Source organism: Garra rufa, chromosome 24 (assembly GCF_049309525.1).
Source record: "Garra rufa chromosome 24, GarRuf1.0, whole genome shotgun sequence".
NCBI lineage: Eukaryota > Metazoa > Chordata > Actinopteri > Cypriniformes > Cyprinidae > Garra > Garra rufa.
Genome location: NC_133384.1, coordinates 18,942,577 through 18,970,157, shown reverse-complemented (window position 1 = coordinate 18,970,157; position 27,581 = coordinate 18,942,577). Strand labels below are relative to the sequence as shown.

The window sequence follows — 27,581 nt, the reverse complement described above, 5'->3', positions numbered from 1 at the left end:
CTATAAAGTGTTTCATTGTCGAGTGAATCATTCACGTTCCATTTGTAAATCGTTTATGGTCACACACGGGCATTAATACAATCATAAAGGCAAAACTTTATTGGCATAATTGTCGTTTACAATATTTGCTAAATATATGGCAAATAGGATATACAGAACGTTATTTAGGTTAAGCGATTCACAATAAACAAAAAAGTAGATAGCTCTAAATCACTTTATTATTAATAGGCTACTATTATTTTAATATCTGGTTAGGGCTATTTATTTTTAACACCTGACAATTATGCCAATAAAATTTTTGATTGTATTTCTCCCCGTGTGTGACGATAAATTAGCATGTTTTCATTTACAAATGAAACTACGTGAATGATGCATTCCTCAGTAAAACAGTTTAGTAATTATATAGTCTAGTCTATTAATTAGACGAAACAAAATAAAATATGTTCAATTCAACCTTTAAACTACATTCCAGTAAAATTCAGTCATATAGCATATGTCAAGCATTTACAGTATCATTTACATGAACGTTAAGTAAAGAGAGCAAAATTAAGGGTGGGGGAAACGAATATAAACGAAACTAAAAATATATACAATAATAACTGGCTAATAGTAATATTATTACTAATAGTAATAATAATGATAATGATAATAATATTAATACCAACACGGAAAAAAATACTATCAGTTAATATAAGGAATGTAGGCCTATTTCACTGTGTGACAATAAATTATTTCCAAATGAAACTACGTGAATAATTCACTCTTCAATGATTTGTATATTAATTGCAATTTGCAATTGTGTTAAGTGCACTTTTGGGAAAGGCACGTGAAACAATAACGAACGCTCACAAAATGAAAACGCTTTTAAGCACTAAAATTAATCGAAACGCAGCCCAGAATGTTATGTAAAGAGATCAAAATGAAGTTGAAAATAATGGATATAAACGAATAATACGGAAAAAAAGAGGATCAGTTAATGGACAAGACTGTGTGTGATGCATGAAATGTTTCTTGTAGGGCTTTTTAATTGGAAATACATGTAATATTTATTCATGATACACTTGTGAATGCTGTCTAAATCGCGCACAGACAGCATTGGCATATACAGCAACGCCTATATAATTATGTAATATTGTATTAATTTCTATAACAATTAATATAATAATTTCTTAACTCAAAATGAAATATTAATAAACCTATCTCTGATAATCCCGGGCTACTATGCTCACTCAGGTTTATTTATGCATTAAACTCGTGTTTATGCATTTTTATCAGTATTATCAGTATTATTTTATGTTTTTGATAACAGCAGATTCTGAACAACAACGTTAAAAAAGCTTATTTATTCAAGTGATCATTAATGTACATTTTATTTTCATTTTACAGTTTTGCCAATGCTTAGACATTTTTAAACAACTTTATACATCGTTACATTCCAGTATGTCCACCCTGATGTTTCACCACAGCCGGAAGAACTTTAAACAGTCTGTTTATGTACTTGTTGCATGCCACTGCTGTAAGTTCCTCAAACCAGAATTTATTTATGGCATCAATTAAGTCAGACTTTGTAGTTGGTTTTGCTACTTTTCGAATATAATCTTTCAGAGCATGCCACACCATTTCAATGGGATTCATGTCGGGGGATTCGGCGGGAGTCTTCACCCAGTTTACACCCTGTTCAGCAATGAGTCTGCCTGCAGCAGTGTGCTTCGGGTCATTGTCCTGGAAAAAACGGTGATGTGCTCCGAAGTTTTCCCTAATGTATGGGGCAGCAGTTTCTGTTACAATAGCATTTTCAAAGAAAGACCGGTCCATTATGCCTTCGAAGATTGCAATCGGTCCCGGACCCAGTCTGGATATTGCTCCCCAAACATGAACTTTTAGCGGGTGCTTTGGCTTTGGTTTAGACACGTGTCTCCCACTTCTACGAAATGACATGGTGGCAAAGCGGTCCAAAGCCACTGTTGTTTCATCAGTGAAAATTACATCGTGAAATGACTCCTTCTCAGCAATCCATTTTTGGGCTTGTTGGAGACGTAACTCTTTATTTTTGTCTCTGATCATGGGACAATGTTGAGTTTTCCCATACTTCCACCCAAGCTTTTGCCTTATCCTCCGAATGGATCGCTCGCTTATTTCCACTCCGCTGTCACGCCATAGCTGTTTTTTCACGGAACATGACACCAGTTCATCATTCTGATGAGTGATATTCTCTATGGATAGGACAATGTCTCTAAAATCAAGGGCAAAACAGAAAATAGTTAAACATTTGACAGTTTATGCATAACCACCACTTAGCATTAACCGGTATTTAGGCCAGTGTTTGTGTTCGCGTCATGCAGTGGGTAACTTACTCCGTTATTTTGCGAGGATTACGTTTGTGTGATGATCTTTCTTTGTAGTGTCTCCGGATAGTGCTCAATGTAGCGTGTACACCAATGGATTTCAGATGTCGGGATATTTCTTGAGTAGAACTTCCAGCAGACCTCATCACCCTGATGTCTTGGGAATGCAGCTTGCTGATTTTGGTCATTTTGAGATGACTTTACAGATGGATGGACTGTATATATTCGTACAGTGTGTCAGGGGTGTGGACACTAATGTTTTGTGATAAGAGGGTGTATCATAGGTGGAGCGTGTGAGGAAAGCTTTCCCCTTTTCCCTGGCATGCATTTGAATGCTGAATCCGCAATTAAACCGAATGCTACACAGTTGGACCCCCCCAAAAACAGTCTCAATAAAATGTTGATTACAAGGCAAAACAGGCAGCATTCACCCCCCATCCCCATTCGGCTATTCATAAACATTTCGCTCTTTATACTGCCGCTGATCGCCTCATTAACTGCTACTTTTAAAATAACTGAAAAAAACAAATAGTTCCCACTTCCCTTTGTGTCGAAATTGACACGGCTCATGGCTAGTGTTTGCATATTTCTTTCTATTGTGCAACCAGATTAGTGTTATATACTGTGCTGATAGTTCTGATCATTTTTATTTTTTTTTTATCGGACAATGCAACCTGAACTTTAAATTCAAAGTAGCCTAAAATAGCTGGATCTGCCAGTCTCAACTCCCGTTTACTCCACCGCCATCTAACAGCATTTTCACACCAGTGATACTAAATATTCTTGCAAACTGTCTAAACTTCAATATACAGTACATGAAGACACTAGAGGTTTTGCGATGTACACTGCATGAAAAAAGTGGTTTTCGTCATTTAACGACACTGTGAATTGTCGCAGAAGTTTCAGGTTAATGGCTGTTCACAGGAATGCGCAGTTAGCACAGATAATTGTAGGGAACTGCCAAAAATTGATGTGGAAGGCTTAGCACCTGACACCCCCCATGATTCATGTCACCTTGGCCTCGGTGTAGCTTTTATATGTAAATGATTACTGGAGCTATACAAATGCAAACCAGGGGAAGGGGGGTGGCTTGAGACTCACTGATCTAGAGCTGGCTAACTGTAGCCTTCTTTGACTCAACTACACATAACACCGCGACATGCAATAAAATTATATTTTTCATGTGAAACAGTTTTTTAAACAGATATCATTTAATATTTTTAAAGTGTATATTAACATTTGTGTGTACACATTTTGTTCTATATTTTGTTCTTGAACTATATTTTCTCTATTTTCATCTATCTATCTATCTATCTATCTATCTATCTATCTATCTATCTATCTATCTATCTATCTATCTATCTATCTATCTATCTATCTATATACGCGCACGCACGCACACAGATGAAAATATATAGAAAATATAGTTGTTGGTATATCGATATTTTCAAGACAAATATAACAACAACTACATTTTCTTTTCATTAATGAAAGCCAAGTCAGGCCAAGCAAATTACAGAACAAAATATATTTTTATTGTATACAATTTACAAATAGTAAAGCAAATGATCACTTAACAAATATTAGAACATTTTAGACCTCAACCACTGTACATAGTGGCATGACTATAGTCACTTTTTCTGTTGTTGTACTTAATTGCACCGTGGATGTATTTGACACACATCGTCCAGCAATGCGCTCAACAGGGAGAAATGATGCACTGTATTGTTATCGCCATTGCAAGCAGCGAATAAAATCTAAACAGTGACGTAAAAATGAAAGCAGCAAGCAAATTACAAGAAAGCAGAACGTCTTCATCTATATGTTTTGGATTCCGCGCTTTGATTCAGTTTTGATTCAGTGATGATGCAGTTAACAGTCCTCCTCAAATCCTCGTTTTTTTTCGTTAAGTAGTAATTTAAGTCTTTCTACATATTTATTTATCATGTCTGACAAAAAATAGTGGTTACATATTTTCCACTGAAAAAAATGTAACTGATCGAGCTTGATCCTTCATGTCCTAAAAATGTGTTTTGCACTCTCCGCACAAACGATTGGCACCTAATAGCACACATTTATATCTCTTAGTATTTAAATCTTTTGTTTTACATCTATGGATTTTATTTTAGCCAATTCGTGATTTGAGAAGGCAAATTGAAAAACAGAGTAGGTAAACTCACTGTCTGCCGCTTGGTCTTTAAGAAACAAAAAGCTTACGTTTAACGAACAAAAATGCTCCAAACTTTTTTTTTCTAAATTACCTTAATAAAAAAGAAACGAAATTATAAATACTTTGCCGTTACATACAGAATGAAATACAGACGTAAATACTGTCCAAATATCCCTCTTTGTGCAGGGTTTGGCTACAGAATGTTGTTCCTTGCGCCACCTGGTGGATATTGTATGAAGTGCAACCACGTTGTAAAAAAATCTAAAAAAGCCGCTGCGGCATGACGCGTGGCCTCGCGTGCCGAATTGCAGGCTGCCGCGTGAAAATAGACGCATTTTTAATGGCCAGATCTGTATTTAAACATTTTATGTATTTCAAATAACTTGTGTCGCTATCTGCGCTGCATTCATGCAGAGAGCAAGATTGTGCGTGTTCTGCGCGCATGCTGCTGAGTGAGCAAGAGATGTGCTGTGGGGTTTCAACACTCATATGTGTCTACTCTAAATATTATTTTCTTCTTTTTTTTTTGTATCATTGCATGTTAAAAATAATTCACTATTTTAGATGCAAAATGCTAGATTGCGAATAAGATTAGGTTTTCCCATTTTATAAATATTTGTACAAAATATATTCAGCATATTTAATAACCTGTTTTGTATCTTTATTATTTAATGCATAAGCGATTTATTAAAACAAGTTTATGCTGCGACATATACGTAATCTTGATTAACAGCAACTAATGATCAACGAATTGGAGCCGCATCGGCCCATTAGATCATTTTAAAACGTCAAATATATCCTTCAATTTGCCGGTTATAACTGCGTTTGTCTCGGATGTAGACTTGTGAAGATTTATTTTAATGCGGATCCCACACTCTAGCATTAACCTCATTTAAATATGCTATTACTGATATTTAAGTGTTTGTGTGGAAACTAATGCGCATGCATGACAGGGAGGTGCCTGCGTGATCACTTTTTTTTCTGATAAAGCATTTTTTTTCTGATAATGAAACAACTTTAAATAATAATAATAAAAAAAGAAAATAAACGACTTAAAATTGGGGTGCATCTGCCTCATATACATGAGAAATACATCTAAAGAAAGTAAAGTTTAATTGGTATTAAATACATAAACGAAAACTGAATTAAAATTTATATTTTATGCTTTGTGAATGGCCAACTCTTCTCCCTTCAGTGGATGTGCTCGTTTGTGCATATTGCTTCATATCAGCGCGTATATTTACTTCGTTGCTGATGACTAATCTGCTATGACTAGTTTCAGGCTTACCATATAACATTTTAGAAATAAATTAATTCTAATAACATTTTAAAAATCACATTCAAGCGAACTTGCTGTTCGGGTATAAATATGCACAGGCGGACTGTAACTATTTAAAGTCATATAATGTGCATTGTCAACATGATATAATTTTAAACTTTTGTGCGTTTCGAATAACTCGTCGCTATCTATGCTGCATTCTTGCTGAGTACTAGATTTTGCGTGTTGAGCAAGCATGCTGCTTTATTTATTAGTTTTTTTTATATATATTTTGTCTAAATATGTTTTTCATAACACATTTTGTTTGGATTAATTTCGTATCATTGCATACGAAAATATTTTTGTTATGCAGATGCAAAACGTGAATCTCAAGTAAAGAACGAAATTTCGTGTCTCGCAGGACCGCGGTACATAAATAAACAAATATAAACAACAGACGTAAGAGCAACAAATAGTGCAATTTGATTTGTGGTGCATACACAAGTAAACATTTGCCATCTGTCGTCTTATATTCGCCGTCCTATTCTTAAATATTTGTACAGTTGACGGGCTTATTATATATTCAACATATTTTACTTAACTTAACATTGTGTCTTAGTTATTTAATGCATAAGCAAGTCATTAAAATATTTTTTCAGCGGCATCCGTTTAATCCTGATCAGCAATGATCAATGAATCGGAGCGGCATTGGTCTGTTAGATCATTTTAATGTGTCAAATAGTCTTCAATTTATAGGTTATAACTTTCTTGGATGTAGACTGGTTAAGATTTATTTTAATGCGTATTTCAAACTCTTAACATACGCAAATGTACGTTTTCGGCCCATATTCAAATGTTTGCACGGAATATTAATGTGCATACTGTATGACAGGGAGGCGCCCGTGAAATCACTTGAATTTTTTTCCTGATAATGAAACAACTTAAAATCAGTTCGAACCTGATTTAACGTAAGTTTTTTTTTTGTTTTTTTCCAAATACTAAAGACAGACAGTATGCGCTTTCTGCCATCTCTGTCTGTCTCTGGCTGGAGCGTTTCTCAAAAAAGAGCCAGAACTCAGCATGTCTCACATAGGCTACAAGAGATATGTCTAGCTTGAAATGTCTACTTTTAAACGAACCAATTAAAAACGAAATTAAATACTCTCCGTTTATGTAATATGAAGGATTATTTCTCTCTAAAGCCACATCCAGTATAGGCCTGTGGAGATGCGAGTCAGCACTGTGAATTTCATCTGGCAGCTGACAAGAAAACATTAGTTTATTAGTAAAAACATTAAAATGTCTCCTTTTTGTATACATTAATTAGTTAAATAATGGCCTAAACGAATGTTTATTACTTACTATAAGTTACTATTAGACGTCTCTGTTAAAGTTTTTAAAGCATTTAATATGCATTTCCATAGTCGGATAAATTCCGCTTTCAGAACGGTCACGTCCGTATAACGGAGAGATGTCACGTCCGTAACGTTGATTTTTCCTCTGAAACATAAAAGCGAAAATTGAAACAAAATTGATATTTTAGGTTTTGTAAATAGCCAACCCTTGTCAATTCGGCAGATATTGTTACTTCTGGTTTGTGCACTGTAAATCGCAGAAATTTTACAAAATATGTTGTCTCCCAGAAACTCAAGTCTTTTTTTGTCACGTCCGTAACATATGTGTATTTCCCTAATTTAAAATACAAAACAGGGTTTTAGACTGAAACTTTTCTGATGTCTGGACTCTATTTTAAGGGGTTTCAAAAATATAAAGAGATGGTTCAATATATTGGTAAAGAATAAAATTTATGAGAATTTATATTTCAGGTTTTGACCTTGAATGTCACATCCGTAACGCTGGAATTGCTCACCTACATAAAAGTCACGTGATCATATTTTAAAAGGAACACCGGATGTTTGTTTTCTGTTTGAATTGGTTCATTTGGAAGTAGACATTTCGCTCTCTATAGATATATATTTCATGTCTGTAAAGCAAGTATACAAAGAGTTTCAAAGAAAGCACATCCTGTTTGCTCTGATTATTTTAAAAAGCACAACGTATCGTTGATATTGTGAGTGCACACAAATAATCGTAGAGTCTTTACAGATTCGAAAGATGTTTTACTTTTATCTATATGACCAAAAATGACAGAGTATTTTAAGAGCAAGTGGCCACACTGGCGCCTCCATCTGTCATGCAGTGTTTGCGCTACTGTTTAGCTTCCTTACTCCGCATAGACACTTCAATAGCGCACATTTTTTTGGTTAACGTTAGATTGAGCGGCCATGTATGTTGCTACTACATACATCTTTCAGATGAAAAGCCATATTTGAGGTTGATGAATTGTAGGTGAGCGCTTGGATGTCCTGTCCGGTGTACTATATTACCACATAGACTAACCATTAACTGTCTGTCCATCACAGACTCTGTGACTTTGCCACTACTTGTGGATTTTTTTCTGTTACTAAGTGACTAATAAAAGAAAGTTATCAGTTTTGCACTTAGCTCTGAAACTGGCAGCACATAACGTAGATTAATGCTTTCAGTTCTAATGGATATCTTATATAGTGTTACTGTTAGTTGATCTAAAATGGTGTTTATGCATTAAAAGCTGTCAACCATGTCGATACACAAATGAGTAGTCTAAACTTATTTACCCAGTGCATTTTTTATTTTGGTTGTGCACCACTTATGTTCCCCCTGATCATATGAATCCTTTTATAGAAGAAAAACACACTTTAACTTCATACTTAAAGGTGAAGTTTACTTCCAGAATGAAAATTTCATATCTTTTTTTTTTTTTTCAGTTAGTTAATTAAGGTTTTTCAGGAAAATGTTCTAAGGTTTTTCTCCATATAGTGGACTTCAATGAGGATCAACAGGTTTAAGGTCCAAATTGCAGTTTCATTGCAACTTCAAAGGGCTCTACATGATCCCAACCGAGGAATAAGGGTCTTATCTAGCAAACCGATTAGTAATTTTCTAAGAAAAATACAAATGTATAACATTTTTAACCACAAATGCTCATCTTGCATTAGCTTGACCTCATCCATTCCAAAATCACACAAGTGTGACGTAGGAGAAAGTACCAATCCAGTTTTTACAAACTGAACGTGCAAAGAAAGTCAAATGTTCTTTACAAAAAAGACAAAACAACACTGTTGGACGATTTCAAAGTTGGAGGAAAAAAATGAGGTGGAGTTTTTCGCCCTACCATACCTTACTGAAGTACACAACAAAGTGTGACTTTTTCAACCTGACTATATAATGCGTGAAGAGCATTTGTGGTTAAAAAGTATACAAATTTTATGGGGTTTTTTTGTTGTTGTTGTTGAAAATGACAGATCGTTTTGCAATATAAGACCCTTATTTCTCGGCTGGGATCGTGTAGAGCCCTTTTAAGCTTCACTGATCCCCATTGAAGTCCACTATATGGAAAAAAAATCCTGGAATGTTTTCCTCAAAAACCTTTTATTTTGCGACTGAAGAAAGAAAGACATGAACATCTTAAATGACATTGGGATTAGTAAATTATCAGGACCTTTTCTGAGAGTGAACTAATCCTTTAAAAAATGCTGAATCTAAATTTGTGTCTCGTATGTTGTTCTTTTTACTATATCACACAGGTTCAACAAAAAACCAAAGAGGGGCATTCAATACCTGCAGGAGCAAGGCATGCTGGGAACCACGCCCGAAGATATCGCTCAATTCTTACACCAAGAGGAGAGGCTTGACTCTGTAAGACATACAAACATTGTTTGCCTACAAGATAAACTATTATTACCTCACCTTGTTTATTACATGTACTGTCACCTAGGATCAAATACACTACCAGTCAAAAGTTTTTGAACAGTAAGATTTTTAATGTTTTTAAACAAGTCTCTTCTGCTCACCAAGCCTGCATTTATTTGATCAAAAGTACAGTAAATTTTTGAACTATCTTGTACTATTTTGAGCAGCAAATCAGAATATTAGAATGATTTCTGAAGGATCGGTTAATGAGTAATGATGCTAAAAATTCAGCTTTGAAATGAGGAAGAAATTAAATTTTAAAATATATTCAAATAGAAAACAGTTATTTTAAAAAGTAAAAATATTTCTGAATTTCAAGTTTTTTGCTGTACTTTGAATCAAATTGGATCTTTAAAAAAAAAAAACGCAAAATCGTAGTGTTCCAAAACTTTTGACTGGTAGTTTAGAAGTGTATTTTTTAACATTAAATCAGTGTACTATAATAAAACTGCAACTGCAGCTGCAGGGCTTTTCTGAAAGAAAACAAAGCAAAACAAAAATATCAAGACACTCCAGCAAAGTGTTGCCAAACTTCCACTTAAAGATGATTTGATCCTTCAGCGTGATGAATCGGCAACTCAACTGCTCATTCATCAGGCCTCAAAAGACTCCAGCAGTAATGGGTAAAGAGAGCAAATCTGCCCTAGAATTAGGGCACTTCAGCAGAACAGCCCTCAGCTTCCTGAATGACTTGAGATGTGCGTGGAATACTTCCATTTCAATGATGCACAGTGAATAATTCTCAAGGATTTATCCAAATCGGTGTTTCTGAGTTATGAAGCACATTTATCTGCTATTTATTTTTCAACTTACACAATCGATATCTGGCTCTTCATGTTTCCACCCTCACAGAGCCAGGTAGGAGAGTTTCTCGGAGACAACGATCGCATCAATAAAGAGGTTATGTATGCCTACGTCGACCAAATGGACTTCCAGGGCAAAGACTTCGTGCCAGCGCTGCGCACGTTCCTCGAGGGTTTCCGTCTACCTGGAGAGGCCCAGAAAATCGATAGACTGATGGAGAAATTTGCTGCTAGATATTTAGAATGCAACCAAGGGTGAGCTTGGCAGTCCCCTGCTGTTGCAAACGATTAACCTGCATCGCTAATTATGCCGAAACACTGAACTCGGTCGCTATTTGTCTCTTTTATGTCTCTCCTTAGGCAAACACTGTTCGCCAGCGCTGACACGGCGTACGTCCTCGCGTATTCAATCATCATGTTGACTACAGATCTACACAGTCCGCAGGTTAGTTCGCCGAGCGCCGATTGTTCACTGAAATCTTCAGCGAATGCAGAATGCATTTTCTTTTCATTCCCGAGTCTATGAATGTTAATGTGAATGTCGGAGCTGGAAACGGCTGTTTGGCATTCAGTCTCGATGTGTGAGTGGAATAGCTAAATGTATGGTGATGGATGTTGCTGGAACGCAGCGGAAAACAAGAGGAAGAATGTTACTGAGCTGTTGTTTCCTTTATCTTGGTGCAGGTGAAGAATAAAATGACGAAAGAGCAATACATCAAGATGAACCGAGGGATCAATGATAGTAAAGATTTACCGGAGGAGTATCTCTCAGCCATTTATGATGAAATCGCAGGGAAAAAAATATCCATGAAGGAGACAAAGGAGTTAACTCTCAAGTCGAATAAGCAAAGTGAGTGTAACTGACAAACATCATTTTTTTGTTTTTTTTTTGTTAATTGGGGCAATCCTTTTTTTTTTATTTGAGTCAGTTCTGTTTATTTATTAAATAATGAAATAATAATATTAGTATTTTACATTAGAATGATGTGGATGACTGAACAACGTAGTCCAGTATTTTGTAATTATTAATAAATTACAATAAAATACAATGTATTAATAATAATTAAAAAACAATATATATGTATGTGACCCTGGACCACAAAACCAGTCTTAAGTCGCTGGGGTATATTTGTAGCAATAGCCAAAAATAAATTGCATGGGTCAAAATTATTGATTTTTCTTTTATGTCAAAAATCATTAGGAAATTAAGTAAAGATCATGCTACATTAAGATTTTTTGTAAAATTCCTACTGTAAACCTATCAAAATGTAATTTTTGATTAGTAATATGCATTGTTAAGAACCTAATTTGGACAACTTAAAGGGTTATTTTCTCAGTATTTTGATTTTTTTGCACCCTTAGATTCCAGATTTTCAGATGTATTTCGGCCAAATATTGTCCGATCCTAACAAACTATACATCAATAGAAAGCTTATTTATTGAGCTTTCATATGATGTATATATCTCAGTTTTGTAAAATTTAACCTTATGACTGGTTTTGTGGTCCAGGGTCACATATATATACAAATAATAATTATATACAAATAGTAATAATAATAATAATAATAATAAATTATTTGATTTAATAATAATAATGCAATGTATAAATATTATGTATATCAATAATAATAAATTATTTTTTTCATCATAGATTTATTTTTTTATTTTTTATCTTTTACAATAGAATGCTGTGGTTGACTGTACAAAGTAGTCCAGTATTATGTAATTGTTAACTAATTACTAATCATTTTAGTCATTAATATGACGAGCTGTTGTGTTTCCATATAAACAAAGTAACATTTGTGTTCTGAGAATATTCTGATATCCTGAGGGTGTGGCTTGCACTAACTGACTGCATCTTTTCCCACTGTCTCTGGATCAGGTGTGGCCAGTGAGAAGCAGAGGAGGCTTCTGTATAATGTTGAGATGGAGCAAATGGCAAAGACAGCCAAGGCTCTAATGGAGGCCGTGAGCCACGTTCAGGCCCCCTTCACCAGCGCCACCCACCTCGAGCACGTCAGACCAATGTTTAAGGTATTCAATGCACGTCCTTCCACATATGTACAGTACCCACACACACATTCTGTCCAAAAACAAATACTCATCCCATATTATCTTGATCTCTTATAGCTGGCATGGACACCCTTCCTAGCTGCGTTCAGCGTGGGTCTGCAAGACTGTGATGACACCGAGGTGGCCTCTCTGTGCCTAGAGGGAATCCGCTGTGCTATCAGGATAGCATGCATCTTCAGCATTCAGGTAATTTCACACATTGCATTAAGCATGAAGAGGTCATTTAGTGGAGCTGAGAAAGCCTGACATTGTTTGCATTACTATTCAGTCCAAATAAGCACCTTTGCTTGAAATTAGAGAGTATTTAAAGAAACAGTTCACCCAAAAATAAAACTTTAAAACAGTTATTTGACTTTAATCTGTGTAACATTAAAGAAGATATTTTGAAGAATGTGTACGTTGCTCATTTCCATACAGTTACAATGTCCTCAAAAAGGATGCAAAAGATCAGGTTAAATTTAGCTTGTTTAAGTTAACTATCTTCTGTAGCATCCGAAAGGCAGTACTATATGAAAAATTATGATATTTAGGCAAAATAAGCAAAATGTACAGGGTTTTAATGCATCAGGTTTCCTTCTGAAGCATCAGTAAGTGTTTAAACCTTCTGTTATAGTTGCATATGAGTCCCTTAGTTTTCCTCAGTGTCAAAAGATGAATCTCAAAAGTGTACAGTCATTGTTGGAAAGGGTTCAAATACACAAAAATGCTGGAAAACCAAAGCATTTGTGGGACCTGAAGGATTTTTCTGAAGTACAACAGGCAATTTAACTGTTTAGGACAAACAAGGGACTCATGAACAACTATCTTAAAACTAAAAAAAAAAAAACAGCTGTGGATCATTCAGGTAACAACACAGTATTAAGAATCAAGTGTATGTAAACTTTTGAACAGGGTCATTTGTCAAATGTCTAAACCTCTATGACATTAATACGAGTAACACTAAAGAAGATATTTTGAAGAATGTACACGTTACTCGTTTCCATACAGTTACAATGCCCTCAAAAAGGATGCAAAAGTTCATAAAAGTGGCCCATATGGTTCATGTCCTATATTCATAGTCATACTTTCCGTGAGAAATTTCAGTCCTGAAAAAGTTTGTTCTGTGTCGACTTGTTCCAGTTGGAGCGAGATGCATATGTACAGGCTCTGGCCCGCTTCACGCTGCTGACGGCCAGCTCGGGCATCACCGAAATGAAGCAGAAGAACATCGACACTATCAAGACCCTCATCACAGTGGCTCACACGGATGGAAATTATTTAGGAAACTCCTGGCATGAGGTGAGCCCTGCCAAACTTTGACAGGCCTGTTTGTTTTCTATCCGATGTGATTGGCAGACAGATTTTGTGAGGTATAATTATTATTCTGTCGACGTGCTCTGCAGATCCTGAAGTGCATTAGTCAGCTGGAGTTGGCCCAGCTCATCGGGACAGGAGTGAAGGCTCGGTACATATCAGGAACCGTACGGGGGAAGGAAGGCTTCATCACCAGCACCAAGGAACAGACGTCTGACGAATACCTGGGCTTGGGTCAGTCATTCACACTTCACATGGGCAGGAATGAAATGTTTGGAAATGTTTGTTGTTATTCATTAATAAGCAATAACACAGTGAAAAGATGGATCTCAAAATCATACAGTCATTGTTGGAAATACAAATACACAAAAATGCTGGAAAACCATTGAATTTGTCAGACCTGAAGGATTTTTCTGAAGAACAGCGAGCAGTTTAACTGTTAAGGACAAACAATGGACTACTATCACTAAACAAATGTGCATAACTGACTGTATTAAAATAGTTTATTTCCTCTAAACAAGGGATTATGTGTTTTCTTTTGTGACTACTGAAACAATGATCACAGTTCTACATGTATAAAAGCTAAATGTTATTAAATAGTTCCCAAAAAAATTGTGTTTATTTAAAGGTATATAAAATTAAACTTCACTTTAAAAAGAAAAAAAAGTAAAAAAATATATTTTTAAAAACAACAGTGGAATAAAATGCAAAAATAATTTCAATATCATTTTCATTAGATAAAATATAGGGGTTAGGGTGCAGGACAGCCACCTTCCAATTGCAAGTACCCACTAAATGATGATTTTACATATATTAAGCTTACTGATGTGTTAAATATTATTGAAATGTGTTTTTTGATTGTGAGACAGCAGTTTGCACTGATTCTGTAGAATGGCTCATATAAAAATTAAAAGATTTTCTTTAAAATTTCCATCAGAGTAAAATTGGTTAATACATATATACCAATATATCAACTAATTTTTAACTGCATTTTGTCAAAAGACAAAAACCATTACATTCCACGCAAGTACTATCAGCATTTCAGCTTTTCCATTTGCTGTTGCATCATCGGAAAACATCTTAACTCAATCTAAAATTTGATGAAGATTGCTTTATGATAATCCAGTATAATTATCCAGCAGCACTCTGTGAAATGAAGTTTGTGTTTGTATAAACAACATGATTTGTCTCACTGTAGGAGGGAACGTCGATCGCAAACAGATCGCAAGCATTCAGGAGTCCATCGGAGAGACCAGCTCGCAAAGTGTGGTAGTTGCTGTAGACCGGTATGATGCTTATCATTAATTCTAATGAACCTCATAATGTTGCAAACACTAATGTGTCTCTGGATGGTTACAAACGCTCATATTCTCCTCTGCAGGATATTCACAGGCTCTACCAGACTTGATGGAAATGCCATCGGTGAGTATGAGATTTCATGTTTTTCTGAGATTTGAACCCATGCTTATTCATAGCAGGAAACATTTAAAGGGACATTTCACCTAAAAATGAAAATTACCCCCTGATTTACTCACCCTCAAGCCATCCTAGGTGTATGTGACTTTCTTCTATCAGACCAATACATTTGGAGTTATATTAAAAAATGTCCTGCCTCTACCAAGCTTTATAATGGCAGTAGATGGGTGTTGAGATTTTAAAGTCCAATGAAATGCATCCATCCATCATTAAAAGTGCTCCACACAGCTCCGGAGGGTTAATAAAGGCCTTCTGAAACAAATCAATGGATTTGTCTAAGAAAAATATTTATATATTTAAAGCTTTATAAACTGTAATCTCTAGCTTCTGCTAATTGACCAATCTCCTCTTGGCTTTTTGTGTTTTGCTCTCTCCATTGCGCTTCCATGTTTGTCACCTATATTCTACGTCATCCGCTGGAACTGAACGGCACTCTCTCTTGAATGCACGTACAACAGTTAGCGAATGTTAGAGATTACAGTTTACAAATGCATCGATTCACTTCAGGAGGCCAATATTAACCCCCTGGAGCCACGTGGAGTACTTTTTTATAAAGGATGGTTGCACTTTATTTGACTTTATTGGAAATCTCAACACCCATTCACTGCCATTGTAAATCTTGGAAGAGCCAGGATATTTTTGAATATAGCTCTGATTGTATTCGTCTGAAAGAAGAAAGTCATATACACATTGGATGGCTTGGGGTTGAGTGCAGTGTTAATTTTTAGGGCTGGGACACGATTAATCGCGATTAATCGCATCCAAAATAAAAGTTTATGATTGCATACTGTATGTGTGTGTACTGTGTGTATATATAATGTATGTATAAATACACACACAAACATGTATATTAAAGAAAACTGAAAATAAAAATTAAATTAAAATAAATAAAATATTTATAATTCTATATATAATCTAAATTAAATACAAATATAACTATCCACACATATAAGTATTTTTTAAAGGCTTTACATGTATGTGTGTGTATTTATATATACATAATAAATATACACAGTAAACACACATTTAGTATGTTAACATAAACTTTTATTTTGGATGCGATTAATCGTGTCCCAGCCCTATTAATTTTGTTGGCAAATCATTTTCGTCGTAAAAATCAACATTTTTTTCACAAATTAAAATTAGATTTAGATAACGAAACTCATTTTGAATGACAAAAACATTGACGGAAATCGATTGATATTTTTGACAACGAATAAAAACGAGACGAGAATGTTGGGAAAGGGATGATTTGGGAAGAGATGTGTGGTTAGAAGGTTAGATGCGTACACTCGAACTGTATCGAAGCCTATTGATCTATCTGGCAGGACATAAGCTGGCATACATTTGATGCACGTCTCATCAAATGCTCAAAAATGTCAATATCTGGGAGTAAGAGAAGAGCAGACATGGATAAATGTGACAACGCTAAAGATAACTCAATTCGGTTGTGCAGACACAGAAGCAACGCCTCTCACATGGCGCACAAGTACTTTTTGACCTCTCATGAATGGAGAAATACAGACAAAATGATGTTGAATTGTCCGTTTTGACAAGTACTCGCGTAAACGCACTCGGTTGCGTCATGTATCGGTACATTCTATCCATTGATACGGTTTTAAAGGGACAGCAGCCTAACTTAGTTGCTATTGTCTGTGACATTGATGTTAATCAAGCAACAAAAGAAAAACAGAAAATCACTCATTGCTCATGACTGAATCACTTTAGTAGCCCTAATAAAGATTAATCTAAATGTATTTATATAGATAAATATGTCTGCTTGAAAGAATGAAAAATGTAACGATTGGTATTTCATTGAAAAGAAGACCATGTTCTTGTTTCTTTATGAAAAGTGGTTTCATTTAATTTGAATATAAAGGCATGTTGCGTGTCACAGCAGTTAAATCTGTGTCTATCATGATGAAACTTAAATATCAAACCTACACAATGAGTTTGGTAGTTTTAGAGAAATGCTTAATAAATGCACTAAACTAAATAAAAGCCTAAAATCTTTTTAGTCGACTTAAACGATTCAGATGACTAAAATATGACTTAAACTAAATAGCATTTTAGTCAGAAGACTATAACTAAGACTAAATCTAAATTTGCTGTCAAAATGAACAGTGGTTGGGTGACAGCTTGTTGACCGATGTTGTGTCTTGCAGTGGATTTTGTACGATGGCTGTGCGCCGTATCGATGGACGAACTGGCCTCTCCTACACACCCTCGAATGTTCAGTCTGCAGAAGATCGTGGAGATCTCGTACTACAACATGGGTCGTATCAGGCTGCAGTGGTCCAGGATATGGGAGGTTATAGGGGATCATTTCAATAAGGTGAGTTCAAAGCGACCACCCAATCAGCGCCAGAAGGAAATCGGTCCATGAAGTGTGTGTGTGTCACGGTGGCTTTGAATAATATCAGAGAAATCTAATGATGCTTTTAAATTTCACTCTGCCTGCGGGAGGGCATAGCTAATAGATTGAAGAAGAGCCGAAAATGAAAACACAGCACTCTCGATGCTTTAACCTGTTCCCTGTTCTCTCTCGCTTTCTGTTTGGGCTCAGGTCGGCTGTAATCCCAATGAGGATGTCGCTATTTTCGCTGTGGATTCTCTGAGGCAGCTGTCCATGAAATTTTTGGAGAAGGGCGAGTTGGCCAATTTCAGATTCCAGAAGGATTTCCTCAGGCCTTTTGAGCACATAATGAAAAAGAACAGGTGAGCGTTTCAATTTACACTGTGATTGAAGTGGAATATCATTGAATAACGCAAACCAGACCTTTTTCAAATTTAGAAAGTGTCGGTTGAATAAGCAAACGGATTGTAATAAACTGCATGGTTTGTTGTACAAATGTTGAAGTCTTGCCTTAAGACGGGTTCGAGACGCAAGGCTTGTGCTGAACGTAGTTGTTTCTCTGAGGAGATGTACTGCTTCTAAATGTCATCTTCTGAAGGGCTCTGCTCTGGATTCAGGGAACTGGAGTGCCAGCCTCCAAATATTTTTATCACTGCATAGTTGTATACAAAATGTTCTTTCAGGACATGCCCATGCACATATAATCAAAAGGTCCTCTTTATTAGTTTAGCTACATTACATTGTTCTTCATTCCTTTCTTTAACAGTAGTTTTGTATTGAACCATAGAGAGTAAAATATAATTTTAATTACACTGTTTTTAAAATATAAGATAGATAAGAGAGGTAATAAAATATAAAAAAATGGCGATGTCTGCAAAATAATTTTTATATTTGGCAAGTTCATAGCATTGGCAATTCATTTTGTAAATCAGTTTATGACGGTCTTATTTTAAGAATATGTGTGCTATTATCACATTTATTAATATTTTTATATATTTAATTTTACTTTTTAGTAACTTTGCTGTTCTTTTGTCATTTTTTTTCTTTTTGTTAATTTTTTTCTATTTAGCTTTTATTTAGTTTCAGTAATTCATTTTTTTTGGTCAAGTTTTATTTTTTAACTAGATTGGAGATAAGCAGAAACTAAAAAGAAAAAAACTAAAACGGACATGAAATAAGTTTTAAACATTGCATTTGTTTCACTATTATACTATTTATTTTATTATTTTTTTATGTATTGTTATGTGTTATATATTATTTTTTTGGTCCAATACTGTTTTAGTACTGTAATATTTTATAACTATTTATCATTTAGTTTATGAATAGTTTATTCATATAAAAATAAATTACTGATTATAATTAGTAATTGTTCTTTTGTCATTTTTTTTTCTTTTTGTCAAGTATTTTCTATTTACCTTTATTATTTTTATTTGCAATGTAGTAATTTTTTTTTCTTTTTGTCAAGTTTTTTCTATTTAGCTTTATTTTATTTGCGTTTCAGTAATTTTTTTTTGTCAAGTTTTTTCTATTTAGCCAAAAAAAAAAAGTTATTTTTTCCCTTTTGCTATTTGGCTGTATTTTTATTTTAGTTTCAGTAATCAGTTTTTTTTTTAATTTTTTTATTATATCTTTTTGTCAAATTTTTTCCTATTCAGGTTTATTTTTATTTGCATATCAGTAATTCTGTCTTTTTTTCATTATTTTTTATTTTCCGTTTTGTCAAGTTTTTTTCTATTTGGCTTTATTTTTTAGTTTGTCTTTTTTCCATTTTGTTAAGTTTTTTCTATTTTATTGTAATTGTTTTATTTGTAATTCAGTTTTGTTTTTTATTTGAGTTTCAGTAATTCCATTTTGTCTTTTTTTTTTCTCTTTGTAATTTTTTCGATTTGGCTTTTTTTTATTTAAGATTTAGTTATTCAGTTTTGTTATTGTTTTTCTTTTTGTTCATTTTTTCTATTTAGCTTTATTGTTTATTTGAGTTTCAGTAATTCAGTTTTGTCTTTTTTGTCAAGTTTTTTTCTATTTAGCTTTATTTTTATTTAAATAAATTTTTTCTTTTTCTCAATTTTTTTTATATTTAGCTTTATTTTTTTTACTAAAATAATTCAATTTAGTTTTAGCAATTTACTTCAACTTTTCTTCAACTTATTTCAGCTTGCTTCAACTTTTTTTCAGTGATTTGCTAATGCAACATTTCTACTTTTTAAACATTTTTGTTTTTTTATATATATTTTTATAGATTATTTTATTATTATTTCTGCTTTATTGAAAAAAATATTTTAACACTTAGTGTTTTTAAATTTCAAAACATCTTCCAATTTGGTAGTGAATTACATTTTTAATGTTATCAAATTAAATTATATATATAAATATATATGTATCTATTTTATTTGTTGTATTTTGTGTCAATTTATATATAATATGACGCTTCAGTCATGCATTCCTCATTGCCAATGTAGTATAGCTAGCTACTTTTTCCAAAAAGGTAACTCAACTACAGCCTAACTACTTTTAAATTGTAAGAAGCCTGGCAATCTTCACTTTAAAAGTAGCTTCTCCATCAGAGGAAGGAAGCAGAGAGGAGAAGAGTTGTATTAGCTCATGTCGACCCTGCAGTTCTCATTAGGCTTAGTGAGTGAACACAGTGTCAAAAGCCATCATGACTAAACTCCATGACTGATGGAGAAAAATGAACTTGTCTACACGTGTTTGCCCCTGCAGAATGAGATGAAGAGAGCGAGTGTGCTCTTGTGTATGTGTTTTCCTGCTTTACTCACATGCTTTTTCTCTATCTACAGATCTCCTACCATTAGAGACATGGTGGTCCGCTGTATAGCCCAGATGGTCAACTCTCAGGCTGGGAATATTAGATCAGGGTGGAAGAACATTTTCTCTGTGTTCCATCTCGCTGCCTCTGATCAGGATGAGAGTATTGTGGAGCTGGCCTTCCAGACAACTGGACACATTGTCAGTAAGTGCCTGATGGACATCAAGGATTCTCTGATTTAGGAGAAACTCATAAAGAGCTGTTAAAAAATTCTGTTAAAAATTAACACAAAAAACCGGCAGGAAATAAGTTAGTAAAAATTGCATTTTTATACTAATCATAACATTGTTTTTTTTTGTTTTTTTAAATAATATCATTTATGATAAAAGTTTATATTAAATTAGGAACATGGTAAATAGAAAAAAATTCACTGGTGAACCTTCTCTTTTAGACACGTTGTATATTAGTTGCAGTATATATTTCAAGCATTTTGTTAAAAAAAAAAAAAAATCCATTTTCCTTTCACTTATTTGTCTTTTTTTATTTGACCAAATATTTTTTTTAATTTTTTTTTTGTTTACTAAAAAAACTATAAATTATAGTTTAGTTTATAGTTTACTCATATAACTATTTATTATATACTTTATGAATATTTCTATATAAAATAAATTATCATTATAATTATTAATAAATAGTAAATAAAGTATTATTAAATTGTGTTTTTTGTTGTTTTTTTAAATACTTTTTTTTTTTTTTTTAATACAACATAGTATTTTTAACTAAACATGGAAATCAGCAGAAATGTAAAAAAAATAAATAATAATTATTATCAAAAAACTGACATGAAATAAGTTTTTAAAAATAGCATTTTTATACTAATCATAACATTAGTTTTTCAGTAATGTTTATATTAAATTAAAAATTCGAAATAGAAACATTTTTACTGGTGGATCTCCATCTTTTAGACCTTTTATATATTAGTTGCATTATATATTTAAAGCATTTTATTTTTAAAAAATAACTTTTTTCTTTTGTTTATTTTTTTTCCATTTTCTTTCACACTTTTTTATTTATATGAATTGTAGTTATAGTTTAGATGATAGTTTACTGATATAACTATTTATTATATAGTTTATGAATATTTTATTCATCATATAAATAATTATAATTGTTAATAAATAGTTATAAAATATTATAAAAGTAGTTTTTTACTAAACTTGGAAATAAGCAGAAATAAAAAATACGAAACAAGTAAAAAAAAAACATTTTTAAATCATTTTACTGTTTATTTTATTACTATAATATTTTGTAGCTATTTATTATATAGTTTATGAATAGTTTATCCATATAAAAATAAATTACTAATTATAATTATTAAAAATATTATTAAACTATTATAACATTTTTGTAAATGAACTATTACACCTTTAAATTATTACAGCTAAAATAATTACCTATATATTTATTGTATTGATTATCATTTAACATTTTCCACACTTATCATTTTATTTTTTGGTTTTGGGGGGTTTTTTGTTTGTTTAATTTATTTTTTCTCAGTGGAGGATTTTTATTGTGAACATTTTATTAACTTTTATTTGGGGTTGTCAAACAATTTCATGATAAATTACGATTAATCGCAATTAATCATTTGATAGCACTACTTTTAATAAATTTTTATTTGTGTAAAACTGCTTTTTATAAAAGGCCTCTGTCGTCTCTTCTCTCCTCACAGCGAATGTATTTGAGAAGCATTTCCCAGCTACCATTGATTCCTTCCAGGACGCTGTCAAATGTCTGTCTGAGTTCGCCTGCAACGCGTCGTTCCCCGACACCAGCATGGAGGCCATCCGTCTCATCCGCCACTGCGCCAAATACGTCTCCGACCGACCTCAGGTCAGTGCTAACGAGTGCGCTCTCCATAACAGCTGAATTATGATCTGACCCCGGGTCAGGCTTTAGACAGTCCTTCACTAAATGGATTACGCTTGAGGAGACCACAGGGCACTTTTAACGAGAAAACACTCATTACCAGATGCTGTAATGAGCAAAACCTAAAGACCTTTATTAAGCAGATGGAAAATGTAAATGATCTGCTTTCTGCTCTCCATGAAGGGTGATTGTGTTATGAGCTGTGTTTCTGTTTGTTAAGTGCTTTAGTCCTCTGGTGTTTCTGAAGTGAAGATTAGCAAAGGCAACTCACATGGAGACCTCCACTGCTTCTCACTGAGGGTTGCCAGATTGGGGCAAAAACCTTTTGATCTGTGAATGCAGCTTATAGTAAACCGGCATGTGTGTTCTGGCATGTGCTGAAGTATGTTCTAAGCAAATCAAATAAGGGTATGTGAGCAAACTGTGTTTTGTATCGCAGGCATTTAAAGACTATACCAGTGATGATATGAATGTTGCTCCGGAGGACCGTGTATGGGTGAGAGGCTGGTTTCCCATTCTCTTTGAGCTGTCATGTATCATCAACAGGTGTAAGCTGGACGTCCGCACCAGGTTAGTGGCAAACCTACAATACAGACAAATCGCAAATACCAGTTCTACTTTGCATCACAGGAGTAAATTAAATGTTAAAATATATTAAAACAGAAAACTATAGAAGCCTGTTTCAGCCACTGAATTTGCAATTTAATGCAGACTTTCAATTCTGAGATGTTTTCAGAGATAAAAACAATTCAACTATGCTTTTTTTTTTATTCTCAGAATTGCAATTTTATATCTTTCTAATCTGACTTCATAACACGCAAGTTAATTTAGAATTGTGAGATGTGCTTTATTACACATAATTGCAAGTTTACATCCCGGTTTATATCACACACTTTTGATAATTGCAAGATACAAACTCAGAATTCAGAGAAAAAAAGTCAACAGCAAGATACAGACTCGGAATTGAGAGAGAAAAAAAGTCAGAATTGCGTGATACAAACTTGAAATTCTGAGAAAAAAAGTCAGAACTGGGAGGTACAAACTCAGATTTCCGAGAAAAAAGTCAGAATTGTTATATACAAACTTGAAATTCTGAGAAAAAAAGTCTTAATTTCCAGGTAAAAACACAAAAAGGGTAATTGCAAGTTTTTATCAAAAAAAAAAAAAAAAAAAAGTGAGATACAAATTCGAAATTTCAAGGAAAATGTCAGAAGCTCGGAATTTAGAGAAAAAAACTCGGATTTCTGAAAAAAAAAGTCAGAATTGAGAGATACAAATTCGGATTTCTGAGGAACAAAGTCAGAATTGCGAGATACAAACTCAGGTTTTGAAGAAAAAAGTCACAATTCGGATTTCCAAGAACAAAGTCAGAATTGTGAGATACAAACTTGGATTCGAATTGAGAGATGCAAATTCGGATTTCTGAGGAACAAAGTCAGAATTGTGGGATACAAACTCAGATTTTCAAGAAGACTCAGAATTTGCGAGATACAAACCCAGAATTGTGAGGTAAAAAAGTCAGAATTGCAAGATACTAACTTGAAATTTTAAGAAAAAAGTCAGAATTTAGAGATACAAACTTGGATTCCAAGAAAAAAGTCAGAATTGATAGATGCAAATTCGGATTTCTGACGAACAAAGTCAGAATTGCGAGATACTAACTTGAAATTTGGAGAAAAAAGTCAGAATTGTGGGATACAAACTCTGAATTTTGAGAAAAAAGTCAGAATTGTGAGATACAAACTCAGAATTGAGAGATACAAATTCGGATTTCTGAGGAACAAAGTCAGAATTGCGAGATATTAACTTGGAATTCAGAGAAAAAAGTCAGAATTGTGGGATACAAACTCTGATTTTCAAGAAGACTCAGAATTTGCGAGATACAAACCCAGAATTGTTAGGTAAAAAAGTCAGAATTGCAATAAACTAACTCGGAATTTTGAGAAAAAAGTCAGAATTCAGAGATACAAACTCGGATTTTGAAGAAAAAAGTCCCAATTCGGATTTCCAAAAACAAAGTCAGAATTGTGAGTTACAAACTCGGATTCCAAGAAAAAAGTCATAATTGAGAGATGCAAATTCGGATTTCTGAAGAACAAAGTCAGAATTGTGAGACACTAACTTGAAATTTGGAGAAAAAAGTCAGAATTGTGGGATACAAACTCAGATTTTCAAGAAGACTCAGAATTTGCGAGATACAAACCCAGAATTGTGAGGTAAAAAAGTCAGAATTGCAAGATACTAACTTGAAATTTTAAGAAAAAAGTCAGAATTTAGAGATGCAAGCTCAGAAATGAGAGATACAAATTCGTATTTCTGAGGAACAAAGTCAGAATTGTGACATACTAACTTGGAATTCAGAGAAAAAAGTCCGAATTTAGAGATACAAGCTCCGAATTGAGAGATGCAAATGCGGATTTCTGAGGAACAAAGTCAGAATTGCGAGATACTAACTTGAAATTCAGAGAAAAAAGACAGAATTGTGGGATACAAACCCAGAATTGTTAGGTAAAAAAGTCAGAATTGCAATATACTAACTCGGAATTTTGAGAAAAAAGTCAGAATTAAGAGATACAAACTCTGAAATTCTGAGGAAAAAAAAGTCAGAATTGAGAGATACAAACTCAGAATTCAGAGAAAAAGTCACAATTGCAACAATTGCACTTTTTTCTTGCAATTGTGAGTATATAACCTGCTATTCTGAAAAAAAATGTCAGAATTGAACGTTTGTATCACAGAATTTTGAGAAAAAGGTCAAAACCCAGATCTTTGGAACAGTAGTGTAGATGATTATATTTTCAAGCAAAACGTTTCACAGAAACATTCAAAGTGTGATTTAAGTGTCAGTTTTGAGGTTTCAACTATCGCTAACAGTTAAATTCTGAAATAATCTTCTAATCATACAAACAGTATTGTCAAAACCCTATCCCAACAATCTATTTTTGTTTTGTTTGTCAGGGGTCTGACAGTGATGTTCGAGGTGATGAAGACATACGGTCACACCTACGAGAAACACTGGTGGCAGGATCTGTTCCGCATCGTGTTCAGGATCTTCGACAACATGAAGCTTCCAGAGCAACAGACTGAGGCGAGTCAACATCAGCGCTGAAACCTGTCCTAGAAGATAATAAGACATCCATGTTAGAAAGTGTCACCTGCACAGAAATTGCTTGGAAGGGATTCTCTCTGGCGTTCACATAATCATATGGTAGCACTCCAGTATCTTCATGCTAAGGATGGAAAACGGTGGCTAATGTTCTATTTTGTATCTTCCCACAGAAAGCGGAGTGGATGACCACCACCTGCAATCATGCACTTTATGCTATCTGTGATGTTTTCACACAGTACTTTGAATCTCTCAGCGATGTTCTGTTAGATGATATCCTCTCTCAGCTCTACTGGTGTGTGCAGCAAGGTGAGTGTACAGTACCAACAATAGAGAAGGTACAATTACAGTACATTTGCAATGACCCTGTTGAGAAAACAACACACACTGTTCAAAACACTGAAGACTAGACGATTCTGTGTATAGGCAGGTTATTGTAATGCATATGTGAATTATGGCTTCAGGTCATGATCTAACTCGCTTTCTCTCCCCACAGATAATGAGCAATTAGCGAGATCAGGTACTAATTGCCTAGAAAACGTGGTCATCCTTAATGGTGAGAAGTTTAATGCTGAGACCTGGGACAAGACCTGCAACTGTATGCTAGACATCTTCAAAACCACCATCCCACACATGTGAGTGTTTACCCAAAGGTCTTTTTTTCATTTTTAAAGACATTTGCTGTCTTTATCATGTTTTACACATAATCAGAAGGCATCATGACTTAAAATAGCAACCCTGTTACCATGATTTTGTATAGTAAACATTTGACTATTAAATACTTTAAAATTTGTAGAAATATCTGCAATAAATGATTTTCTAATGAACATCTTGTAGCTTAATTAGCTAGATGTGTCAACCCTGTCACTATGATTTTGTACAGTAAACAACTGATTATTAAGCACTGAATATTTGTGGAAATATTTGCATTAAATTCTCTTTCTACGTTTTGTAGCTAAATTAACTGTAGTAGTGTCAACCCTGTTAACATGATTTTGTATAGTAACAACTGATTATTAAATGCTCCATATTTGTAGAAATATCTACGATAAATTAATTTTCTAATAAACATCTCGTAGCTAAATTAAAAGTGTCAACCCTGTTACTATGTTTTTTTTAGTAAATAACTGATTATTAAGCACTGAATATTTGGGTAAATACTTGCATTAAATTCTTTTTCTAATAAATATTTTGTAGCTAAATTAACTGTAGACGTGGCACCCTTGTTACTATGATGTTGTGTAGTAAACAACTAATTATTAAGCACTGAATATTTGAGGAAATATTTGCATTAAATTCTATTTCTAGTAAACATCTTGTAGCTAAATTAACTGTAGAAGTGTCAACCCTGTTACTATGATTTTGTATAGTAAACAACTGATTATTAAGTGCTTAATATTTGTGGAAATAGTTGCATTAAATTCTATTTCTAATAAACATCTTGTAGCTAAATTAGCTTCAAAAGTGTTAACACTATTACTATGATTTTTTTAATAGTACATGATTGTTAGGAAACTGAATATTTGAAGAAATATTTGCATTAAATTCTCTTTTTTTAATAAACATCTTGTAGCTAAATTAGACGTGTCAATCCTGTTACTATGATTTTGTACAGTAAACAACTGATTAAGCACTGAATATTTGAGGAAATACTTGCATTAAATCCTCTTTCTAATAAACATATTATAGCTAAATTAATGGTTTACGTTTCAATACTGTTACTATGATTTTGTACAGTAAACCACTTATTAAGCATTGAATATTTGTGGAAATATTTGCATTAAGTTCTCCTTCTAAGAAACATCTTGTAGCTAAATTAATGGTTTACGTTTCAATACTGTTACTATAATTTTGTATAGTAAACAACTGATTATTAGCACTGAATATTTGAAGAAATATTTGCATTTAATTATCTTTCTAATTAACAGTTTGTAGCAAAATTACCTCTAGACGTGCCGACCCTGTTACTATGATTTTGTACACTAAACAACTACTTATCACGCACCGAATATTTGTGGAAATACTTGCATTAAATCCACTTTCTCATAAACATCTTGTAGCTAAATTAACTGCTAAAGTTTGAACCCTGTTTCCATGATTTATATTAAACAACTGACTATTAAATACTCAATATTGGTAGAAATATCTGAAATAACTTCTTTCTAATAAACATATTGTAGCTAAATTAACTGTAGACATGTCAACCCTGTTAC

General features: G+C 33.6%; 1 protein-coding gene across 3 annotated transcripts in view; it reads left to right on the top strand.

Annotated features, from left to right (window-relative positions):
* arfgef1 (ADP-ribosylation factor guanine nucleotide-exchange factor 1 (brefeldin A-inhibited)) overlaps nt 1–27,581 on the top strand; it is a 110,956-nt gene that overhangs the window by 68,941 nt on the left and 14,434 nt on the right. For all 3 annotated transcript variants that reach the window (XM_073830425.1, XM_073830424.1, XM_073830423.1), the window contains 18 exons: nt 9,400–9,511; nt 10,418–10,623; nt 10,729–10,813; nt 11,053–11,218; nt 12,251–12,402; nt 12,499–12,627; nt 13,561–13,719; nt 13,824–13,968; nt 14,933–15,020; nt 15,116–15,156; nt 17,376–17,545; nt 17,777–17,928; nt 20,365–20,537; nt 22,066–22,226; nt 22,702–22,832; nt 25,221–25,350; nt 25,542–25,677; nt 25,865–26,003. In XM_073830425.1, the coding sequence (XP_073686526.1) occupies nt 9,400–9,511; nt 10,418–10,623; nt 10,729–10,813; nt 11,053–11,218; nt 12,251–12,402; nt 12,499–12,627; nt 13,561–13,719; nt 13,824–13,968; nt 14,933–15,020; nt 15,116–15,156; nt 17,376–17,545; nt 17,777–17,928; nt 20,365–20,537; nt 22,066–22,226; nt 22,702–22,832; nt 25,221–25,350; nt 25,542–25,677; nt 25,865–26,003 (2,475 nt within the window). The remainder of the gene's footprint in view (nt 1–9,399; nt 9,512–10,417; nt 10,624–10,728; nt 10,814–11,052; nt 11,219–12,250; nt 12,403–12,498; nt 12,628–13,560; nt 13,720–13,823; nt 13,969–14,932; nt 15,021–15,115; nt 15,157–17,375; nt 17,546–17,776; nt 17,929–20,364; nt 20,538–22,065; nt 22,227–22,701; nt 22,833–25,220; nt 25,351–25,541; nt 25,678–25,864; nt 26,004–27,581) is intronic.